Source organism: Dermacentor variabilis, chromosome 3 (genome assembly GCF_050947875.1).
Source record: "Dermacentor variabilis isolate Ectoservices chromosome 3, ASM5094787v1, whole genome shotgun sequence".
NCBI classification, from domain to species: domain Eukaryota; kingdom Metazoa; phylum Arthropoda; class Arachnida; order Ixodida; family Ixodidae; genus Dermacentor; species Dermacentor variabilis.
Window position 1 is genome coordinate 10,129,781 of NC_134570.1, and position 19,582 is coordinate 10,149,362.

The 19,582-nt window shown below is 44.5% G+C and overlaps 1 protein-coding gene across 3 annotated transcripts in view; it reads right to left on the reverse strand.

Annotated features, from left to right (window-relative positions):
* Window positions 1-19,582, reverse strand: part of mTor (serine/threonine-protein kinase Tor) — a 461,269-nt gene that overhangs the window by 42,315 nt on the left and 399,372 nt on the right. For 2 of the 3 annotated variants that reach the window (XM_075684170.1, XM_075684168.1), the window contains 5 exons: window positions 16,031-16,166; window positions 7,267-7,414; window positions 3,309-3,431; window positions 2,685-2,767; window positions 628-775 (listed from right to left, as the gene is read on the reverse strand). In XM_075684170.1, coding sequence (XP_075540285.1) covers window positions 628-775; window positions 2,685-2,767; window positions 3,309-3,431; window positions 7,267-7,414; window positions 16,031-16,166 — 638 coding nt within the window. The remainder of the gene's footprint in view (window positions 1-627; window positions 776-2,684; window positions 2,768-3,308; window positions 3,432-7,266; window positions 7,415-16,030; window positions 16,167-19,582) is intronic. The other variant, XM_075684169.1, reaches the window with a different exon arrangement.

Sequence of the window (19,582 nt, forward strand, 5' to 3'; positions counted from 1 at the left end):
CAGTAGGCATCATCTTCAATAAACAGTGCAAGCTAAGACAAATGTCCTTCATCCAAGAGTGTCATTCATTTCTTAAGGGGCTTTATCAAGACCAAATATTCACTTTCAAATAAGCATCATGTTTGCATACAACATTCTCTTATTCCTCTTTCCGTGAAAATCTTCTATCTCAAAAAAGGAAATAAAAATGAGTGTGTTGGATAAAGCTCAATGACTTTCGCATTCTGCCTGCACAAGTAGTTAGTGTTCTGAACAGAAATGGCTGCCAAAAGTCTGTCTGGCTAGCTGACAGAACTGAAAGAGGTCAGTTTTCAACTCAATCATCTTACTAAAGGTTACCCCTTATGTTTTAAAACTGACATAGGTCATTCTTTGCGTGCGACTGCTATGCTACAGCAATGGCAGGTTTTGTAGTGACGCAATCCAAAACTGTTACTGGTCATTGTGAGCACTGGCGGCACCAAGATGGCTTTATAGCTCGGTAGTGTTATACAAAACCAGTGAAGCATTATGCATCTGCAGCTTATCACTGGCCAAGTGACACAGATTCCCTTGCATGGACCAAAGTGTGCCAGTAAGGCACTGAAAGCAGCAACGAGAGCAGCAGATTCACACCGTGTTACTTACCTCCATGGCGTTGATGAGCATGCGTGTAAGTCGGAAAGGAATCTTCTCTGGAAACTTCTCACGTGTCATGGCAACTTCGAAGCAGTCTCCAAAGTCTATGTGCAAAATCTTTCCACTCAGCCGGTCCAGCATTAAATTGGAAGGATGTCTGACGAAAGTGAGAAAAGGAATTGGAAACCTATGACCCTATATGTGTTAACAATAGTTAAAACATATGATATATTTAACTTTCCTCTGAAAATATAAGATGTGAAGGTGAATTCTCATAAATTGAATCCAAAGAAAAATGACAAATGTTACATGCTATAAATGCAGAATAACTAAAGCTGAACCTGAATTCAACGAACTGATTCAATGAAATTTTAAAATCATGAAGTGCTTCAACAGAAGAACATGCATTAGTTTCCTCAAATTAGTCCACCAGGTTTCTTTTGCAAAAGTTATTGCACTGATTGTTCAATTAGAAAACTGTGTGGTGCAGTATGGTGTATAGACTCACATGAGGGCCACACTATTTATCGCAATTTTAATGAAGTGCGGCCCTTACACAGGACTGAGTCATTTGGTTTAATTTTTCTGACTACGAGTATGAAGTCCCTCATAATCCTCTGCGAGCTGACAGACGAGCCCCTAGGAGTTGGCTGAGCTGGCTGCAAAAACTAACTGCACAAAGAAAATACGGTGCCGGCGACTTGCGTGATGCTACGGAGGAGCCGGTCATGGCTACACCCCGGACATACAGGTCGAAGCGCAGCTCTTGTCACCTAGTAGCGGCATGTGAAAGTACCCTGCATGCTAAAATTCGCTGATGCGTGTGTACCAAATCAGCGCACCAAACACACTTGCTTCTCAGTTGGAATTCCTTCCCCCCCCCCGCCCCCTCAATTTTGGGCTGCCAAGTTTAGGGTGTGGTTCTGACAAGGGTTTATACAGTAATACGTAGTTGTGTGGTATCTGGTTGCTCTCTGCTCCAGATTCTAGCTGTTCTGACTTTATTGCAAAGCTACGTTGCATGGAGGTTGGCCCTAAAACATTAAAACAATGAACATGCTTCTTTTTCCTAAACGGAGACTTCGGGAGTGGAAATCTTCCACCATAGGTGCGGGGCCTAGTGTTGCCAACCTAAACTGGACTGGATTGGGCATAACGTGCAGCACAACATGGCTGCTTGGAGGACTCTGCCCACATGTCTATCTTATCCTTAAGAAAATCAAATGGCTGTGTCAGATGTAGCTTGTACAGAATTTGAATTATCTGCCCAGCACAGCTGCTGTAAGTGGCGGCATAAAGATTTACAAGCTTGTTGCTGAACAGTAGACACTGCAAGATCCACATATCAGTTCATTTTTTAGTTTATTTGCCAACACTGAAAAAATCTTTATTCCAAATGTTATTGGAAAACCATCTGGGTCCTTAGCAATACTACTAGTTCTCGTCTCATGCATGCCAACTGTGATGGCACTTTTTTTCAATACTTTATTTTTTTTTTGCATGAAGGGGTGACAAATCGTGAATACAGATGCAACTTGATATAACACACACATATATAACAAAGTATTGAATATAACAAGGTAAATATAACATGTTTCTTCCTAATATCAGCATGTAACGGAGATATGCTTAGAATAAATACTGGGTATAACAAAGGTGTTCTTGTGTCGAATGCAAATTTGTTATAATGCGGTTTTGCTGTATTTTAATTGTATAACAGGTATTCTCACACGAGAAATCCACTCCCACATCGTGACCGACTATTCCATTTAAGGGAAGACTTGGGTTCTAGACCAAAATTTTAAAAATCTTTATTCCTGTAGTTATGGTGCTTAAAACTTGGAGGTTATATGCTAAATCATAACATGTCAACCAACAAGACTGTTATGGAAACATATAAAGATTATTTACATTCCTCAAACATGAAAACCTTTATTTAAAAAAATGTTCAGCTGCAGGTGGTATAAAATCAACATTTGACTTCTGTTGAAATAGTGATCTTTAATGGCTCATACAGTCACTAACAAAGATGATCTTGAAAGCAACATAACACATTAGTTACTGACCTGTCTCCAAGTCCAAGTACATAGCCGACCATAGACATGACGGCCAAAGACCTTGTGTAGTTGGTACGCCGATCAAACCACACCTGGATGTAACAATAGACAGCTTTGGTCATGCTTCATGGGCAGTGCCATTTGAATTATGTGCTCTTAATGGAATAATTTGCTCACTAACACATTAGTACATGTTGGCACTAAGTTAACATACTAGTGCAATGCCACTCTTGTCTGCAGAATTGTTTCATTGCTTGCTCACATTGCTCAAAACTACAAGTGACAGAATTTTCATATTGCTACACGACATTCGAAGACGACATAGATCCTTGGATTCAGTGAGACACTCCAAAAGCAATCAATGAGTGAACTGAAGACGACGACATGCTCTGCTTGATGTAGGTTGGCTTTCGTCCTGACCAATGCTTACTAAACTTGCAAATATATCTTGTAAATAGCTTCCCACCTAGTTTGCTTCCATGTAACTATATTAACAACTGAACATGACCATGCTTCTGTGCTTCTGTTAACACTTGCTTTAGAAATCCACAAAACAGGTCTAGTTGCAAAAGGGTATCTCACTGTAGAAGAAGAAGTAAGATACTCCAGGTATATGACAAACCAAGGACAGACCTCTGAGCTGGGGCTCTTCAGCCAGAGAAGTTTGGCTAAGTCATCACCATTGGTGTGCTCGAGGGCATGCTCGAAGACCTCCACCTTTTGCATAAGAGTCAGGTGATCATAGTCCGGCGCCATCTGGTTGTGCATGTGAAAAATAACAGTAGCCAACATGATTATGTCCATGTAGATACACCTCTTTTCAATAGATGAAGCACTACAGAACAGTAGAAAGTTGTGCAAGTTGGATCAGAATGCCGTGCCATGAGCAATAAGGGAGGATGAAAGTCTTAACACATGCAAGTGCCGTTTACCAAATGGAATTCGTGGGACTCTCACATGCACTTAGGGACAAAGGAATGACAACACAGTAGTGCAAAAAATCACGAAGGCATTTATTGCACCTTACATACACTAATGCCTGCTAGCCGAATGGCTATCCACAGAACATGCCGATGGGCACGTGACAAATTTAGAAAGTCCAACTCACTGCGACTGGATATAGAGCGATTATGTTTGCCCCATGCTGGACACCAACACCTGGTTGTTCACATGTGCGGTCATGCGAACGGCGGTGTGTTTAAACAATTATGTTCACCTATTCCGGTGTGCTGCTCCTAGGCCTTGCGAGGCAGTCTTCCAGAGGCCTGGATTGGTCCACGCCGCTTGCCGACCCCGAGCCGAAAATAAGAGCCTACTCCTTGTCGCGCCCAACTGAACCCACCATTAGGCGGCGTTAGCAGTGCAACACTCGCGCCACCTCTCATAATATCTTGCAACTACACTGACTGCCGCTGGCGCTTAGCTACAGGGAGAAGCTGGATTACAGAAGATGCAAGAGCCATGCGGGGAAAACAACATCAGGGGACGTGTGAGAGTCAAGCACACCCACAAATTTCAGTGAATATCCAAGCAGATACAGTGTGAGACCATCAGTAAACACTAGCAAAGGCACACAAGTCAAAATCAGTGCAGCAACGGCACCCTTGGTTAGCACTTTGTGCTTTCACACTAGGGGCCCTGCAACACTTCCCTGAAACATGACAAGTGCATTGGAACCAGTAGTACGTGTTGCTGGGCTAGTCGGTTCATAGTGAACAATTTCAGAGCATAAGATTTATAACCACTTAGCGCAAAATGGAAATAAAGAGGGGAGGCAACAAGGTAACATGCAAACATGTTGTCTTCTTGCCTGTTTATTTCCATTTTGAGCTATATGGCCGTAAATATTATGGTCTGAAATTGTTCTGTAATGGAATCAGTGTGGTGCCTTATAAGAAATATAGTACAGTGAAACCGCGTTACAATGAACACCACCTTAACAAGCTTTTCAGATTAACAAACTTTCCGAAAATCCCCTGCTGATTTCTTATGGTTTCAATGTAAAAATATTTCAGTACTACAAACTTCGGAACAGCTAATTTTTCAGAATAACTGTCATTATTAAGTTTCCATGTCATGTTAACAACGCCTCAGTACTACAAACTAACATTAGAACCTGGAGATTCTAAGATTTCCATGTGTCCTTCATGGCAGCTGAAACAGTAGGCTAGCAGATGAGAAGGCACAGAAAGCAGATGCTGCGGCACACGGGTTCGGAAAGCCTGAGACAGCGCTCAATAAAAAAATTCGAGAGATATTTTTTTTTTCTATGCAGTAATGTAGTCGACTTAGAACATATGTTCTGGCGGTGCTCCGCATTAAGCAGCGACCAGGACAACACCAAAGAGCGTTGGGATGTGGCTCTCTGCAGCCCCGAACTAGAAGAACAGACATGGGCAGTCCATCAGGCTCGCGATGTGGCCGAGAGGCTAGGCCTTTCGGTCCCGACGTGGGAGTGGCCGCCCGCTTCGGGCTACAAATCTAGCGTGATCTGAAGGACCTGAATAAAGTTTTTCATACCATACCATACCATTGCACAGCTGACAATGCATCGGGTCTTGTGAGTGCATCCTCCACCCAGGCAAGTGTTGCCTAGTAACAGAGGCGCCTCTCTTCTTTCTTTCGCCCTTTTTTCTCTGCACGCCTCTTTCTTTTCGGCTTTTTTTTCTGCAGTCGTATTAGCTACGTGCATGGAGAAATGTAAACTCCGTACTTGCGGAGATGCCACACGCTTGCACTTTGCATTTTCCACATGGTGTCATTTACGCGTGCTTCACTTCGGAATAGTTAAGGTGTCTGCCTAGACTAAGACAGTTGCGGTGTCTACGGCAAGGAATGCGAAAAATTGGCTGTGGTTTAGCTTTGGTTAAACCTGGTTGAATTGCGAAAGCAACGTTGCAACCTCTTTCTCTCATTCTTCCTAGCTTGCTTAGCTTTCGCATTAGAATTTAACTATTCTGAAGTAGTAGAGCAACTAGATTCAGATATAGACTCTTCGTCGGTAACTTCCATGGCAAGACTGATCAACCAACGTGTAGCACACCGCTATATATCCCAGTGAAGCCGCCACAGAGCGAGCGCAATGCGAGGTCGTCATATCAACGGAGAGACCACCTGTTAGGCGCGGCGCCGGCGCGGGGGGCCACAGCACACACGACGAGCGGCTCCGTTCTAGCTCCGGCGGGGAGCAAGCTGACATCATGCATTGTCATAGCAACGGACAGAGCTGAAGTCACACCACCTGCTAAGCGCAGCGGCGGCTCTGTTGGGGGGGGGGAGGGCACGGCATACGCTATGAGCGGTTAGACCTGTCGTAGTATTGCTTTCACAATAAAACAAACAAACAAGAAATACAGCTGCGTTTTGGAGATGACAGAAAGCTTCCTTTTTTGTCAGTAGTTTTCTCAGCGTCAGCTGTGCACACGTCGCTCTTATACAGTGCTTCAGTGGTGCGTGGTGGCAGAATCTAGGGAAAATAGCAACAGTGCAGGCCAAGAGCCAACAGCGACACTTTCGTGAATAGCTCAAATGGCGACAACTTATGAATTGATGGGTTGATAGGAGAATGACTAATTTTGGGGCTTTCACTATAACACCCTTTCAGAATAACGAACAATTTTCGGCAGTCCTGTGTGATACGCCATATCAAAATTTGACTGTACACCTGAAAAAATTTTACAGAAGGGTCTAAGATGAATGGAGATGCTGAAAGGGCAATGCTTATGTCCTCCTTTCCTTCTTGGCTTATCCGTCCCACCGGCAATTTTGAGTCATTACTTGTCTGACAGATTTGGAAGCATGCAAAGGTGTGCACATACTTTTGTGTGACTAAGTGGGGGCCAAAACTAATAATGTATTACAGCAATGTACCAATAAGGAATTCATCTTGAATTTCGACAAAGTGCAACAACCTTCAGCAGGCAATGGTTCTTTTGTCCTGGTAGTGCGTTATCATGAACAAAACTTAAACACTGTTTCCCCTTACTTCAACCTGTCTTGTTTGCACCTTCAAATATTATAAGCACCACTAGTATCAAGAACCACATTTCATAAAGCTTTGCTATACAGTCAGGTAAACTACATGCTTGCATCATCGATATAAATATCCAATGGCTGGCATCATCGAGCTGTTACCGTTTGATGTTGGGCGATAGCTGGGCAGCAGCTCCAAAGCAGTTGCAGAGTAGAGCTAAATTAAAGTTACATTTATAAATCCCACATGCCACATCTAGCTGCAAAACTTGGCACAGATGTTCACAGCTCTGTACTCTACCCCTGAAAAGTATTCCTTCATCAAATTCATGGCCCTTTTGGTCAAGGAGCTTGACTGTCATATGCAACAGAGAAGGTGCAGGAACAATATGTGCTATCAAGTGAATGTTTGGCAGATGGAACAAAAAATCTAAAATGGCATGGCCCTTTGCTGGCTTGTGTGCACAGTGATACATGTTGCAGCTAAGCAATGATACAATGTACAAGATGCATGCAACTTGTGAACAAAGAAAGACAGAGCCTCAGGACTTGTTTTCAGAACAAATGATACGTGGACAATGTTAGCTTCATTAATCATGGTCAAAATCTCACTCTTTACCCGTAGCATGATTCGGTGTTCAATGTTGAGCAAAATCTTCTTCTTGTCCCTGTAATCTCGAATGAGGGTGTGCAGAGTGTCACAGTGAGGCACCCAACCAATCAGCCCACTGTTTGTGGACAGTGGTATGACTGAATAACGCTGAATGCTGCACGAGAAAGTAGAAGAACAAAATTTTTAGTTGAAAAGACGACACATGAGACTAAATACCTATACATATATATGGCTTTAAAACATACAATTGATAAACATTTTACCCTGCTGTTACAGATTCCAAGAATAGTCACACGTCAAGGAGCACGACTTCCCGCAGTGTACTGATCAACGATAACAAGGCATAAGTAACGGCCAGATGTAGCTTAAAGAGGCCCTGAACCACCCCTCGGCCTTGCTGAAAAAGCACATTCCATGGATAGCATTTACTGCTATGAACATACCAGCCAAATTTTGCAGGCATGCGTGGCATGTGGAACTCACAAGAAGAGTGCAAAGTCACCTTTTGCTCTAATGCACTCTTTTCAACTGACGCCTGCTCCTCACTTCTTTCTGGACGCTTTATTTTGTAATATAGCAGATTCCCATACATTGCTGCTATTGGCCAAAAGTTGACATCAATCAAGAAGGATGTTTCGGTCAGTGCGCTTCTTCCTACTGTTACTGTGTATATTTATTGATGAAATTTAGTAAACAGGCTGAAGTAAGCGAAAATGTGCTTTCGAATTTCGATAATAATTACGTACTTCAGGGAGAAGCTGACTATTGTCAGCTCATGTGTGGTCGTGGCTATATTAAGCTTTGGCCACCCTCCTTATCGGTGTCGCAGCTGTTGGTTCTCGCTAATTTTGATTAGTTTTGAACACTCAACTAGCCTCGAACCATGTGAAGCTGAAGGTCAGAGCACACGCACGCTTGCCAGTGTGTGCTTACTCCTGGTCGCTCTTCGTCAGATGCCTTAGCGCAAGTTGGACGTGGCTACTATCCGTCAATCAAGCTGGTGCAGGACAAAGCCTGTCTGCACCATGCAGCATAGCCAGATGGGAGCACATAAGTTTAAGCGCGCAATCTAAACCTGTTGTGCACAAAGCAAACACTGCGCATACGCATTATAGTTGCATGTAGCTGTGCTCTGCTATGTAGCGTAGATACTGCAGGCACCGCGGGGTGATGCGACGAGTCCACTGGTTGAGCACACTGTGGCTCACTGAAGACAACCATGTTTCGCATGTCATAGGCGCCAAAATCAGAAATAGTGGCACCTACGTGAAGATTTAAACAAAATTTGAACTGCGTGCCATGTGACGTTCAGTAGGCAGAGCATTGTGGGCACACCCCGCTCCACCATAGCCTTCGCAGTGCAAATCATTGAAGAAGGAGAGGAAGCACCGCCAATGGGAGCTTTTGCTGAATCCATTGAAGAACTTTTTGCGGTAAAGTATTTCTGAAATACAGTAAAACCTCGTTAAACCGTACCCGCTTAAACAGTAGTTTCATTTTAAAAGTAGTAAAGTCCAATCCCCGACTCAGCAGCCATTGAACATAATGTGTTTTGTATCCACATAAACCGTACCAGCTCATTGCGTACGCATCAGTTAAAACGTAGCGTTTCAACTTTCCGTTGTGCAAACACGGCGGTGCGCCATCTCCATCGGGCGGCCCGGCAGAACAACAAGCCTCAGGGATCGGAACAATGGCTTCCAAGCGCCCTGTGCGTTTGCACGTGAAGCCACACCAACATCAACATCATTTCGATGCCGTGCCAGAAAGCGTTATGGCGTCGTGCAAGCGAGGACTCGCGTCGCTCCGAAGCTCGGATAAAAAAGACGCCGGGTGCTCAGCACAGAAGAAAAATTAGACATTGTCTGTGCTATCGAACGTGACACGAAGAAGTCAGCGCTGGCATGCAACAGGGATCCGCTGTTGACTACAATTTGTGGCATTTGGAATGCAAGGAAGTTGTTCGGCAGCACTGGTGTGACCGCGAAGAGATGTCAGCAATGATGTTCGACTTTTCGCCATCGTTGCCTGTGTTGTTGCCAAAGTGTCGACTAGCGACAGTGATGAGGATGATACGGAAAGCGACAGCACGGGAGATTCAGGCCCGACAGTGGCATAAGCTGCGCGTTACGTCAGCCTCATGAATGCAATCGTTGCGACGAGAACAGGGGCGCGATAACATAACCCTACTCCAAATGAAAAGTATTCCAAACTCCGGCACCCGGCAATGAAAGGGGCGCCCCCGGGCCTTCTGCAGCACTACTGCGCACGTGCACGGAGAATACGTAATGCCAACGAGGGATCTGCCATGCGAGTGTTTGCCAAGAAGAGGGGGCTGGCTGAAAAGCTGGCACACAGCATCAGTAAGTTGGAGCCTGCTGTCGTCGTCGTGCTAGGCCGCCGCGGCATCAAACGAAAATAACACTTTTGTCGCGCGAAGTGAATAAATACTGCATGTTTTTTTCCCCTTCCATCGCACTCTCTCTGAGTTCCGTTTTCGACAGGTAAGTGGGCGATCTCATGCTATTCGGTTAAACAGTACTATTGTTTAGTACATACTTTTTCCGAGCTTCGGCCAACTACGGTTTAACGAGGTTTCACTGTAGTCTAATAATTATCTTCAAATACATTTCTCGACTTCGATAAAAAGTGGTTCAGAGCCCCTCTAAAAATGCCCACTGCTGGGCTTGTTGGTTGACATTCAGAAATCAGCTATGCACTAACAAAGACACCATCACAGCAAAAAAAGATGGGACAAGCACAAAAAAATTAAGAAAATGTCTTGTCTTGCTCATACTAGCAGTGACTGTCAGTGCAATGCAACCTTTTAATGTCTAAACGCTTAAATTTTATTGCAATAACAAATATAGTAAGATCTCAATAGTACAAATCTCTCAGGATGATGCAAAAATTCGTATCACCCAAAAACATTAATCAATAGGGAAGCTAAGGGCGGACATGGCAATGAAATTCCTGATTGCTCAAAGTTTCGGATTTTTTATTTAATTTTATTACTTCAAACCTAAGACCTTCCTTAATGTCATGGAGAAAAAATTTGTTGGATGAAAGACATAGCAGAATTTCATGGAATTGCACTTTTTTAGCATGTTGCCTTTGAAATCGGGAAGAAAAATGGGCTTCTGGAAGCACTTAATGCGCTAGCGCAGCTTTTTGTTGGCGTAGCTTCGCGATCTTGGTATTACTGTAAATACAAGAGATTAGAGATTAAAACAGCCACATTGCTGTGTTTCTCAATGGAACAATAAAGGCAACAAAAGCAAGTGCGACAAGGAAAAGCAAGCGTTGCAATTCGTTGAGCACCGCTCGCAAAGTCCTCAGGAAACGTTTCCATTGGCCAAAGCGAATTTGAACCAATGGTGTGCTTATTTTGCACATATTTTGGCAGCAGCAAGCTGCACACTTCACATGTTATGAGGCTGTCATTTTAGGATCTGCCTGGTTATCTTGAGTTTCTTTTGTTGCTGTGTCCTAGCTGCTGCCTGATGGTGATAAGGATGTGATGTGCACAAGACAAGGGAATCTATTCCTTTTTCTCTGCAGCAGTGAAGCTAATTTGTATCGTGTGATCTTACAGGTGCAAAGGAAGAAAAGTTTCAAATTGTCATCTGGCACCAAAAACAATGAAAGCTTGGAATCCAGAAAAGGCTAGCTGTGACAGTGAACGCTGCTGATCTTGCCGATGTGGCAAGACAGGGTCACATGTGATTGCTGGCTCCTCGTAAACTTGCAAGGTGTTTGAAATAGGCGACAAGTTGCATAATACTGCACAAATCAAATGCATTATTCTTTTTGTTTTGAACATGGGGTTGGAGGGGCTGTGTGAGGGACGTGCTATGGTGGAGTCAAAGGGAAGTGACGTAGGTCCTTTGGCAACAGTGATGTCACTGGTGCGGCCGCACTGCCGATCTGACCACAGCCAGTGTCTCGGCACAACCAGTACACCTGGGCTTCCACTCCGGCACGTCGGGGCTTCCTTACCGGAGACTGAGTTGTTCGTATCACCTGTTGTGGCACAAAAAGTGGTTCCCAACGTTTGAAATTTCACACGTAATAATAGACTTGGGCCAGGACTTTTGAAAAGTTCTGATCATCCCGAAATTCTTATCAGAATAATTGTATAATTGAGATTCTATTGTATATGGACACACCAGGCGAATTTCCACTGTCGTCGTCGGCGTTGCCATGATGTGCCTTATAAAGTCCAAGAGCAATGAGATCGTGACTGTGTACTGTAAGCTGTAGGTTCAAGGGAAAGTGTGTGAAGGTGAGCCGACAAGGATGGTGGCTTGATGCGGTGGCATATTCTTGTGCGCGCACTAAGGGGGAGGGGGCAAGGAAAGGGGCAGGTTAGGGTGCATCTTCCCTTCCACTCCGGCCGCGGCTACACGTGGCGCAGCTGGGCATGGTTCACCCATTCTGTAACGCTAATGAACCACCGGTCATCTGCCCCACGCATTACATGGCCTGCCCAGATCCAATAAAGTTAGATTCTGGGGTTTTACGTGCCAAAACCACAATATGATTATGAGGCAGGCCCCAGTGAGGGACTTCGGATTAATTTTGACCACCTGGGGTTCTTTAATATGCACAGTACAGAGGCGTTCTTGCATTTTGCCTCCATCAAAATGCAGCCACCATGGCTGTAATTTGATCCCACACTGTCGAGCTTAGTAGTGCAACGCCAACGCCACTACACCACTACAATGGTGGGTGACCTGTCCAGGTCCATTTTTTCCTCTTAATAGCAACTAGAATATTGACTATCCCTATTTGCTCTCTGATCCACTCCGCTCTCTTGTCTATTAATGTTATGCATAACATTTTTATTTGTGATAGCAAATATATGGGCACTTCAGACAAATTTTGACCTGGCATCACCATGATGTTCCAAAGTAAGTTCAAGTGCGATAAGATCGTGCTGCACACCGTATGCTGTAGGTGTGAGTGAAAGTGTGCAAGGGTGAGCCAAGACTTCATCTCGCACGTGCAAGGGAGGAAGCACATTGCCTTCCAATGCACGCAAGGCAGTAAGGTGGAGGCATTCTACTCCATCCACTGCTGTATATGGTGCAGATGCACGGGCACTATCCCTCTCTTGAAAGCAACCTGCGATCTGTACAAAATCTAGCTGTGTTGAGGGCTGATGGCATTATGTGCATTGTCCTCTCGTTGCCTAGTTTAAAGTTGAAGCGAGAGGCAACACGAAGGGCAATTCGCTTCTGCTGCTGCCGCTCTTCCTCACACCAGTGTCCTGACAGCGAGTGCGCGAAGTGATCGAGTGAGATGCGTTCATGTTTGCCTGTACGCACGACAACATGCTCGGTAATTTAGTCATAAAGCGAATGTTTAGAAGTTCATACAGCTGATAAATACTACTATCCTTGCTTCGTATAGCTGTCTAATAATTTGCTACCACAATCGATGTTTCACCTTTCAGGCAAAACTGTTACATTATTTCGTTCCATTGCTTGTTCTCAACTTGTTTTCAAGTTTCTTTGTTAACATAGAAGTTTCTGCCCTGTATGTCAGTACTGGTAGAAGGCAATGATTCGTCACTTTTCTCTTCAATGAAACTGCTAAGCTCCCAGTTACAATTTGGTAGTGCAGGCCATATGCACTCTACCCATTTTCAATCTTCTGTAAATTTCCTTCTCATGATCAGTGTTCCCTGTGAGTAATTGACCTAGATAAATGTACTCCTGCACTGATTTTAGAGGCTTATTCTTAAGTCTCTTGCCAGGCTTTGTCTTCTGCATCCTAATTTTCAACTCTACACTTACACTTGCTTGGTTAAGGTCCTCAATAATTTGTTGCAATTCATCCCCGTTGTTACTGAACAGGACAATGTCATCTGCAAACTGAAGGTTGTCCTTCCCAGTCTAATAGCTTCAATACTTCGTCTAAGCATGCAGTGAATAGCATTGAAGAGATTGTCTTTCCATGCCTGACCCTTAACAATTGGCTGTATAAACTTCCCTAAACATTTGCTTACTAACTAAATTAACAAGCACTGTCACGCATGCACAGGCAAACATGAACACATTTAACTTGATGACCGTGGAAACTCACTACTACAATTCTGGTGTGATGAAGAGCGGTAGCAGTGGCAAACGAATTCCTCTTTGTGCTGCTTCTCGCTTCAAAGCTAACTAGGCACACAAGAAACAACACAGCGCAGATGAAGCCATCAGGCTTCTCAGGTTGCCTAGCGCTTGTGCCCACCGCAGATTACTTCCAAGATAGGGTGTGTGCGGAACCCAAGAATCTAATTTTATTGGACCTGGGCAGGGCATGTAATGCATGGAGCAGATGACCGGTGGTCTATTAAATTTACAGAATGGGTGCGAAAGGAAGGAAAGCAATGTTGAGGATGGCAGAAAGTTAGGTGGGGGGATGAAATTAGGAAATTTGCAGGAGGCAACTTCGAATAGGTTAGCGCAAGACAGGTGTAATTAGAGATCACTGGGATAGGCCTTCGTCTTAAAGTGGACATAAAGGTAGGCTGATGATACGGATGATAAAACTACTAACCTTACTTTGCATAGCTGTCTAATAATTTGCTATTGCAATGAATGCTTCACATGAAGGTCGACGAGGTCGACGCTGTCAGTAGTAATGGCCAGTGTTCTTTCCCTTTCAGGAGCGGTGGCGGCTTCTTGCCCGATGCCTTGTTTTCATACACCTTCTTCTTTCGAGGAGGAAGGGTTGTCTTGGGCTTGTAGCACTGTGGACACTGCACCGAGCCCGTGACGTGCTCTCCTGCACATACCACACATTTAGGGTTGCAGATATGGTTCGTGTCGGGGCTAACCTCCTTGCACTTCTCACAAGTTGGAATGCACACAACCGGTCACACATCTGGCCGGTGTCTAATTTGCTTGCACTTGACACAGGCTTCCACCTTCTGCCGAAAAGGGCTGCAGCGGAGCCAGCAGTGGGCGTAGTTGATGTAGAAAGGCACCTTCTTGCCGAGGAAAGTCACCAATATTGTTTCGGTCTGTCCCGTTCGGCGGGCGTGGAGCACCGGTAGTTCCAGGTTAGCTTGCTGAAGATGGGGCATGATTTCGGCTTCCTTAACGTCGATGGGTAAGGCAAAAATGCCTTTATAGGAGTCTTGCAGAGAGGTAGAGTGCACCACCACTTCGTGGGTCTTGCCAGCGATGGTGAGCCTTTTGATGCGAAGGTAGGTATCAATGCGGTCCGTAATTGTAGTGGTGATCAATAAAGTGTTATTTAGGGTATTTACCCGGGCGCTGTGGACGTCTTCTGCAAGTCGGGCAGCCTTTTCCATCAAACTTTTGAGGTAGATCTGGTGGTATTTTGAGCAGTCTACGCCCCTGTGCATCTGTACGATGGCAGTGTAGCAATAATCTAGCGGCAGTGGCTGCCTGGGCCACGCCATCTCCCCAAGTCATCACGGCTGCGACGATAGTGCAATTGCAGAGGAGGGTTTGTCGGTGTGGAATATGTGTTGTTTGTGCCAGTAGGCCATCTCCTCTGCTATCAGCTCTTCTCCTTCAACTTCAATCCCTGCTGGCATCGCCGCTTTAGCGTCGCGCGCTGCCGCTGATGTGGCGGAGTTGCCGACGAGGCTTAAGCTTGGCGATGCCGAAAGTGGTGAATAAAACAATTTTGATACTTGTGAATGGTCGGATGTCTTGCTTGGGTGTTGATCAACGTTTGGAATGTCCTTGCCAAAAATGGAAGGTCCAACACCACATCAACCAGGATAAGACTAAACTTTTGCATAGCTCGAGAGAGTCGCGTCCACTCCATGTGAACACCAAGCAGCGTCAGCCTGTGCCAGCAAGAACCTGTCGTTTGTTACACAGCATTGGTGTTGCCAGAAGCTAGCTGCAGATAAACCTCTCCATTGTTAACTTGGGCACTACTGTGCTTCTTGTGGGGCACAGTGCTCAGTGCTTTTAAGAGGCAGAGCATGTACAGATACCGGCACGTTGTTGACACATACTGGCAGCCCAGACAAGCAGTTGTGTGGTAGTCGGCACTCCTGTGAGTACTGTGATTCCACCACAGCACAAAATGCTCTCCTACAAAACAGTACTGGAGAAAAAAGTACCATATATCTCATTTTTCTTTCTGAAACAAACCGATCAGAAAGGCGATACTGCGAGACTCCAGATTGCTAACTTTGGGCAAGAGCCTTCTGAACACTTTCCATCGCGTAATTTGCACCCCACAGCCTGTCCCACTGTGTGCAAAACTTGCATATTCAAAGTGAATCACAAGAAAACTGTACACATCAACCAGTATACCCAGATTGCTAACTTCGGGCAAGAGCCTTCTGAACACTCTCCATCGCGTAATTTACACCCCACAGCCTGTCCCACTCTCTGCAAAACTTGCATATTCAAAGTGAATCACAAGAAAACTGTACACATCAACCAGTATACCACAAAAACATACGTACATGGAAGTGAAAAATTTTAGTGTTAACAAAACAAATTAGCCTGTCTCAAGGCTAAGCCTTGAGACAGGCTGAGCTAAGCTCAATGTATAAATCCAGGTGACAACGGATTACACAAATAAACAGAAAACACACACACACACACACACACACACACACACACACACACAGAAAAAGCAAGGCTGAACAAAATGAGCTTCATCATGTCCTGGTCCTTGAAGGTACTCTGTCCAAGATGTCCACAAAGAGCATCACATTTCCCGACATGATGACATATGATGACATCAAGGATCGCCAGAAAGAGATAGCATATAAACTTACGTCAAATTCCTTCTTGATGTTTCAGGGTCATTGACAAGCAGCGTATTGACGAGGCCAAATAGCTGCATAACTCTCTCATCTTGCCTCAGGTCTTCATGTCCTTTCAACAAGAACATGTAGTCTTTGCCATTGCTCCCTGCAATTGAGCAGAGAAAGAAATTTTTATTGTTCACTCACTCAATCCAAAAGTGTCAGAATATAATTGATTAGGGCTGATCTCTCTTCATCAGCACCAATGCATATGCTATTACAGTTGAGTCTCAAAGCAAGATTCTATTACAGTATACATTGATACATTTTTCACAAGGCTGTGAAAAAAGACCGAACAGTCAGGCAAACTCAACAGTAAGAAGGGCCCCAAATCACCACAGCAACATCGGAAGCGGCTCTTATTGGCTGCCAATACAGTTATTTGACATCATAATGCTCGTACTGTGACCGGAGATGGTGCGTGCATTTATGTATAATTAAGGGACACGAAGGGGGTAAAAACAGCATGAAAGACAGGACGAAAGCAGAAAGGACCTGCACAGCATTGACTAACAATCACTCTTTATAGCATTTTCAGTTGCAAGAAATAGAAATCCCTACTTGCAGAAAGTTAAAAAAAAATATGTACAGTCGAACCCACTCACAACAATATTCAAGTGCCACAAAAATTCCATTGTTATAATTGATAATTGTTATAACTGGGTTGCATGAAAAAATTGAAATACGGGGATGGCAGAGCTGATGTGAGAAAACTATGGTGGGAAGGCCAGTGTCCCTCCCCACCACCTTGCTCCATCCAGGTGCTGATTGTGTTCCTTCGTTTAACTGATTTCTGAGCGCTCCAATCGTGTGTAACAAGCCGTGGCTGTCAGCGTTAAAGAATGGCACTGCTATAACAACTGCATAGAAGGGTCACGGGTGGCAAGGGATATGCGAGCTCTGCCGAGGCATCGCTTTGATGGCTCCAAAAGGGGTCTTTTAAAAATTGCAAGAAGGTTGCCGTGGCAGCCTGCCAGCTTGAGAAATCCAGAAGAAATGCTCAGGTGAGATCGCCACAAGCATCTAGCCACATACTTTTCACTAGCTTGCACGAGGAAACCCTATGTCTGTCAGCCTTCTCCAAGGCATCCAGGTGCTCCACGTAGTGCAGCAGAAGTCCCTCCGGTTCAGTCTCTCCGGTTCCTTGTGAAAACGAAGCCCTAGAGGGACTGAATCACCTGCCAGGCCTCCTGTGAGTACAACATTGAGGCAGCCTGCCATACCGCATCATCGCTGCCGTCGTCGTCGTCACTATCAAGCACTTAGTTTCCAAATCTATAGCAGTGCACTTTCTTTCCACTAGCAATGTCGTGCATTGTCGATGGCTAGCGGGTGAATCAGCCTTCTTCCCTTTTGGCAGCGAGCCAAACCTGCTGATCAAACGAGGCTGAGAAACCATGTGGCCAGGAACGAATTTGACGCAACCAACAAAGACAAACGCAAGCGATTGAGCTCTTTGCAGAACTACGTTGATTGAGGGGCCAGCGAGCTACGTGCGAGCAATTTGTGAACAGTGCAGTAGGCGCGGTTCAATCATGTTTTGGAGGGTGGGGCGGCATAGAGCTAGCTATGGGTGCAACTTATTTGTGTTTGGAGGGGTGGAAGGGGGACGGGATAGAGGCACGCGGAGATGGCTGGAAAATGAGCGTATGGCGGCTATCAGAGCAGCGGCCCATAGTGCAGCGACTTGAATTTCTCGTTTTGCTTTTTTCTTTTCAAGAATTTCGCATTTCACTACCTTTCGGATTGGACACCCAGTAGCCAGACTTCATCGTTATAACCGATAATGCGGCATCGGGGCATTGTAGTAAGCGGGTTATTTTACCATAGATAACATACAAAAGTTGATGGTGCAGCAGCTTCTCATTGTTATAACCGATATATTGTTAAAACCGGTATCGTTATAAGTGGCTTCGACTGTATTTGACATACCACAGTTGTCTGCAGTTTGTCATACATTTCATAAGGAGCACATTTCCCTGCAATGTAAGGATACAGAAGGCTTGCTTACACATAAATCACCATGTTTGTGTATTAGGAAAGCTTCACGTATTTCACGAGCACCTTGCTGTGGGTAACATCCCGTACTATGGGATACGTACTAAGGGACACATACTGCGCTTCGTGACAGTGGCCCCTTTTCATTCTGAAATGCGCTTCACTGCAATATTTATTTATTTATTTATTTAAAATACCTTACAGGCCCTATGGGGCATTGTGTAAGAGGGGTACAAAATCAAGGGGGAAAAGAAAGAGTAAACAGCCTTCTAAAGTGTAATACAAAAGATATGCCTCAATGCAGGGCTCATTACTACCAAAAAACATGTAAAAGGAACAACTGAAGTAATGAAAGGCCACAAAGGTACACTTAAGGAAATAACACGAGCAAAACTCAACGTAAGGTACTAATACTATAAAGTAAAATACACGAAAAATGAACATATCAGGGAGTACAATTCGTGAAGGGATATTTAGGGAAACAGACGCAAAAAAGCTATAATATATACAGGGCATACAAGTGAACACGTGGCGCAGCATAAAATAGCAATTCACCTTCCTATCTTTCAACCCATAGCACGGCTGTAGTGCTGACTTTAAGGCTGGCTTGAAAGAACTGGCAACAATTGCAATAAACGTTTATTGGGACTGACTATTGCATACTTCCAGCATTTTTGGGGTGATTCCACCGATGGGGCTTGACAGACTTAACTACGAGTATGCATTTACCATAGTTGCAGCAACCTGGGAGAGTGAATTTGCCTCTGCACCACTAAATTTATGGCCTGTGGTATTCAAATGCCACATAGGATACAGGAACATTACAGAATCACGACCGACTTAACAAATGGGAACATTATACTTAGGAGTCAATGGGAGTCAGTTGGGACCAGGAAAATGCGTTGTAGCAGTTCGGAAAACACAACAGTGAGGAACGTATTGACATGTGTGCTTCTTTATCTTTCTTCGGTGACCACTGTTCACTGGCTAACAAATGTTTAACGTTACTCAGCGTAGGATGCACTGCATGTATCAGAAGTTTCTCGAATGTTATCAATGATTCTATCTGTTGTCTGTTGTTGCTGCACCTTCTATAATATGATTGTAAGTGCAACGCGAATTCTTTAGTACTTTCTGAAAGAGCTGTGGACACCAGCGATTACTCTAGAACCTTTGATGACTCATGTATAAAAGCCGACGTGCTTGACCCATAGATCAGATTTCGCCGATCACCGACTGTGTTCACTGCTATCGTTGTGTTTTGAGTGTAACTTGTTTTTGTGAGCACAGGTTCACCCAATAAAAGCTTAGTTTCGTCATTCACAGTTTTGCTAGTGTGTTCTTCAACGTCACTACTATGTGACAGTATCAATGGGGCTCCGTTGTATACTACAATCAAGGGTTTTTGTTATGTGATTTGGGGATACGCAACTCTCACGCATCCCCTGATATGTCGTTTTCCTGCACTTGTAATCCTTTTCTTTTTCCTGTAATCCGGCTTCGCAGCGTGGCCTGGTGCCCACG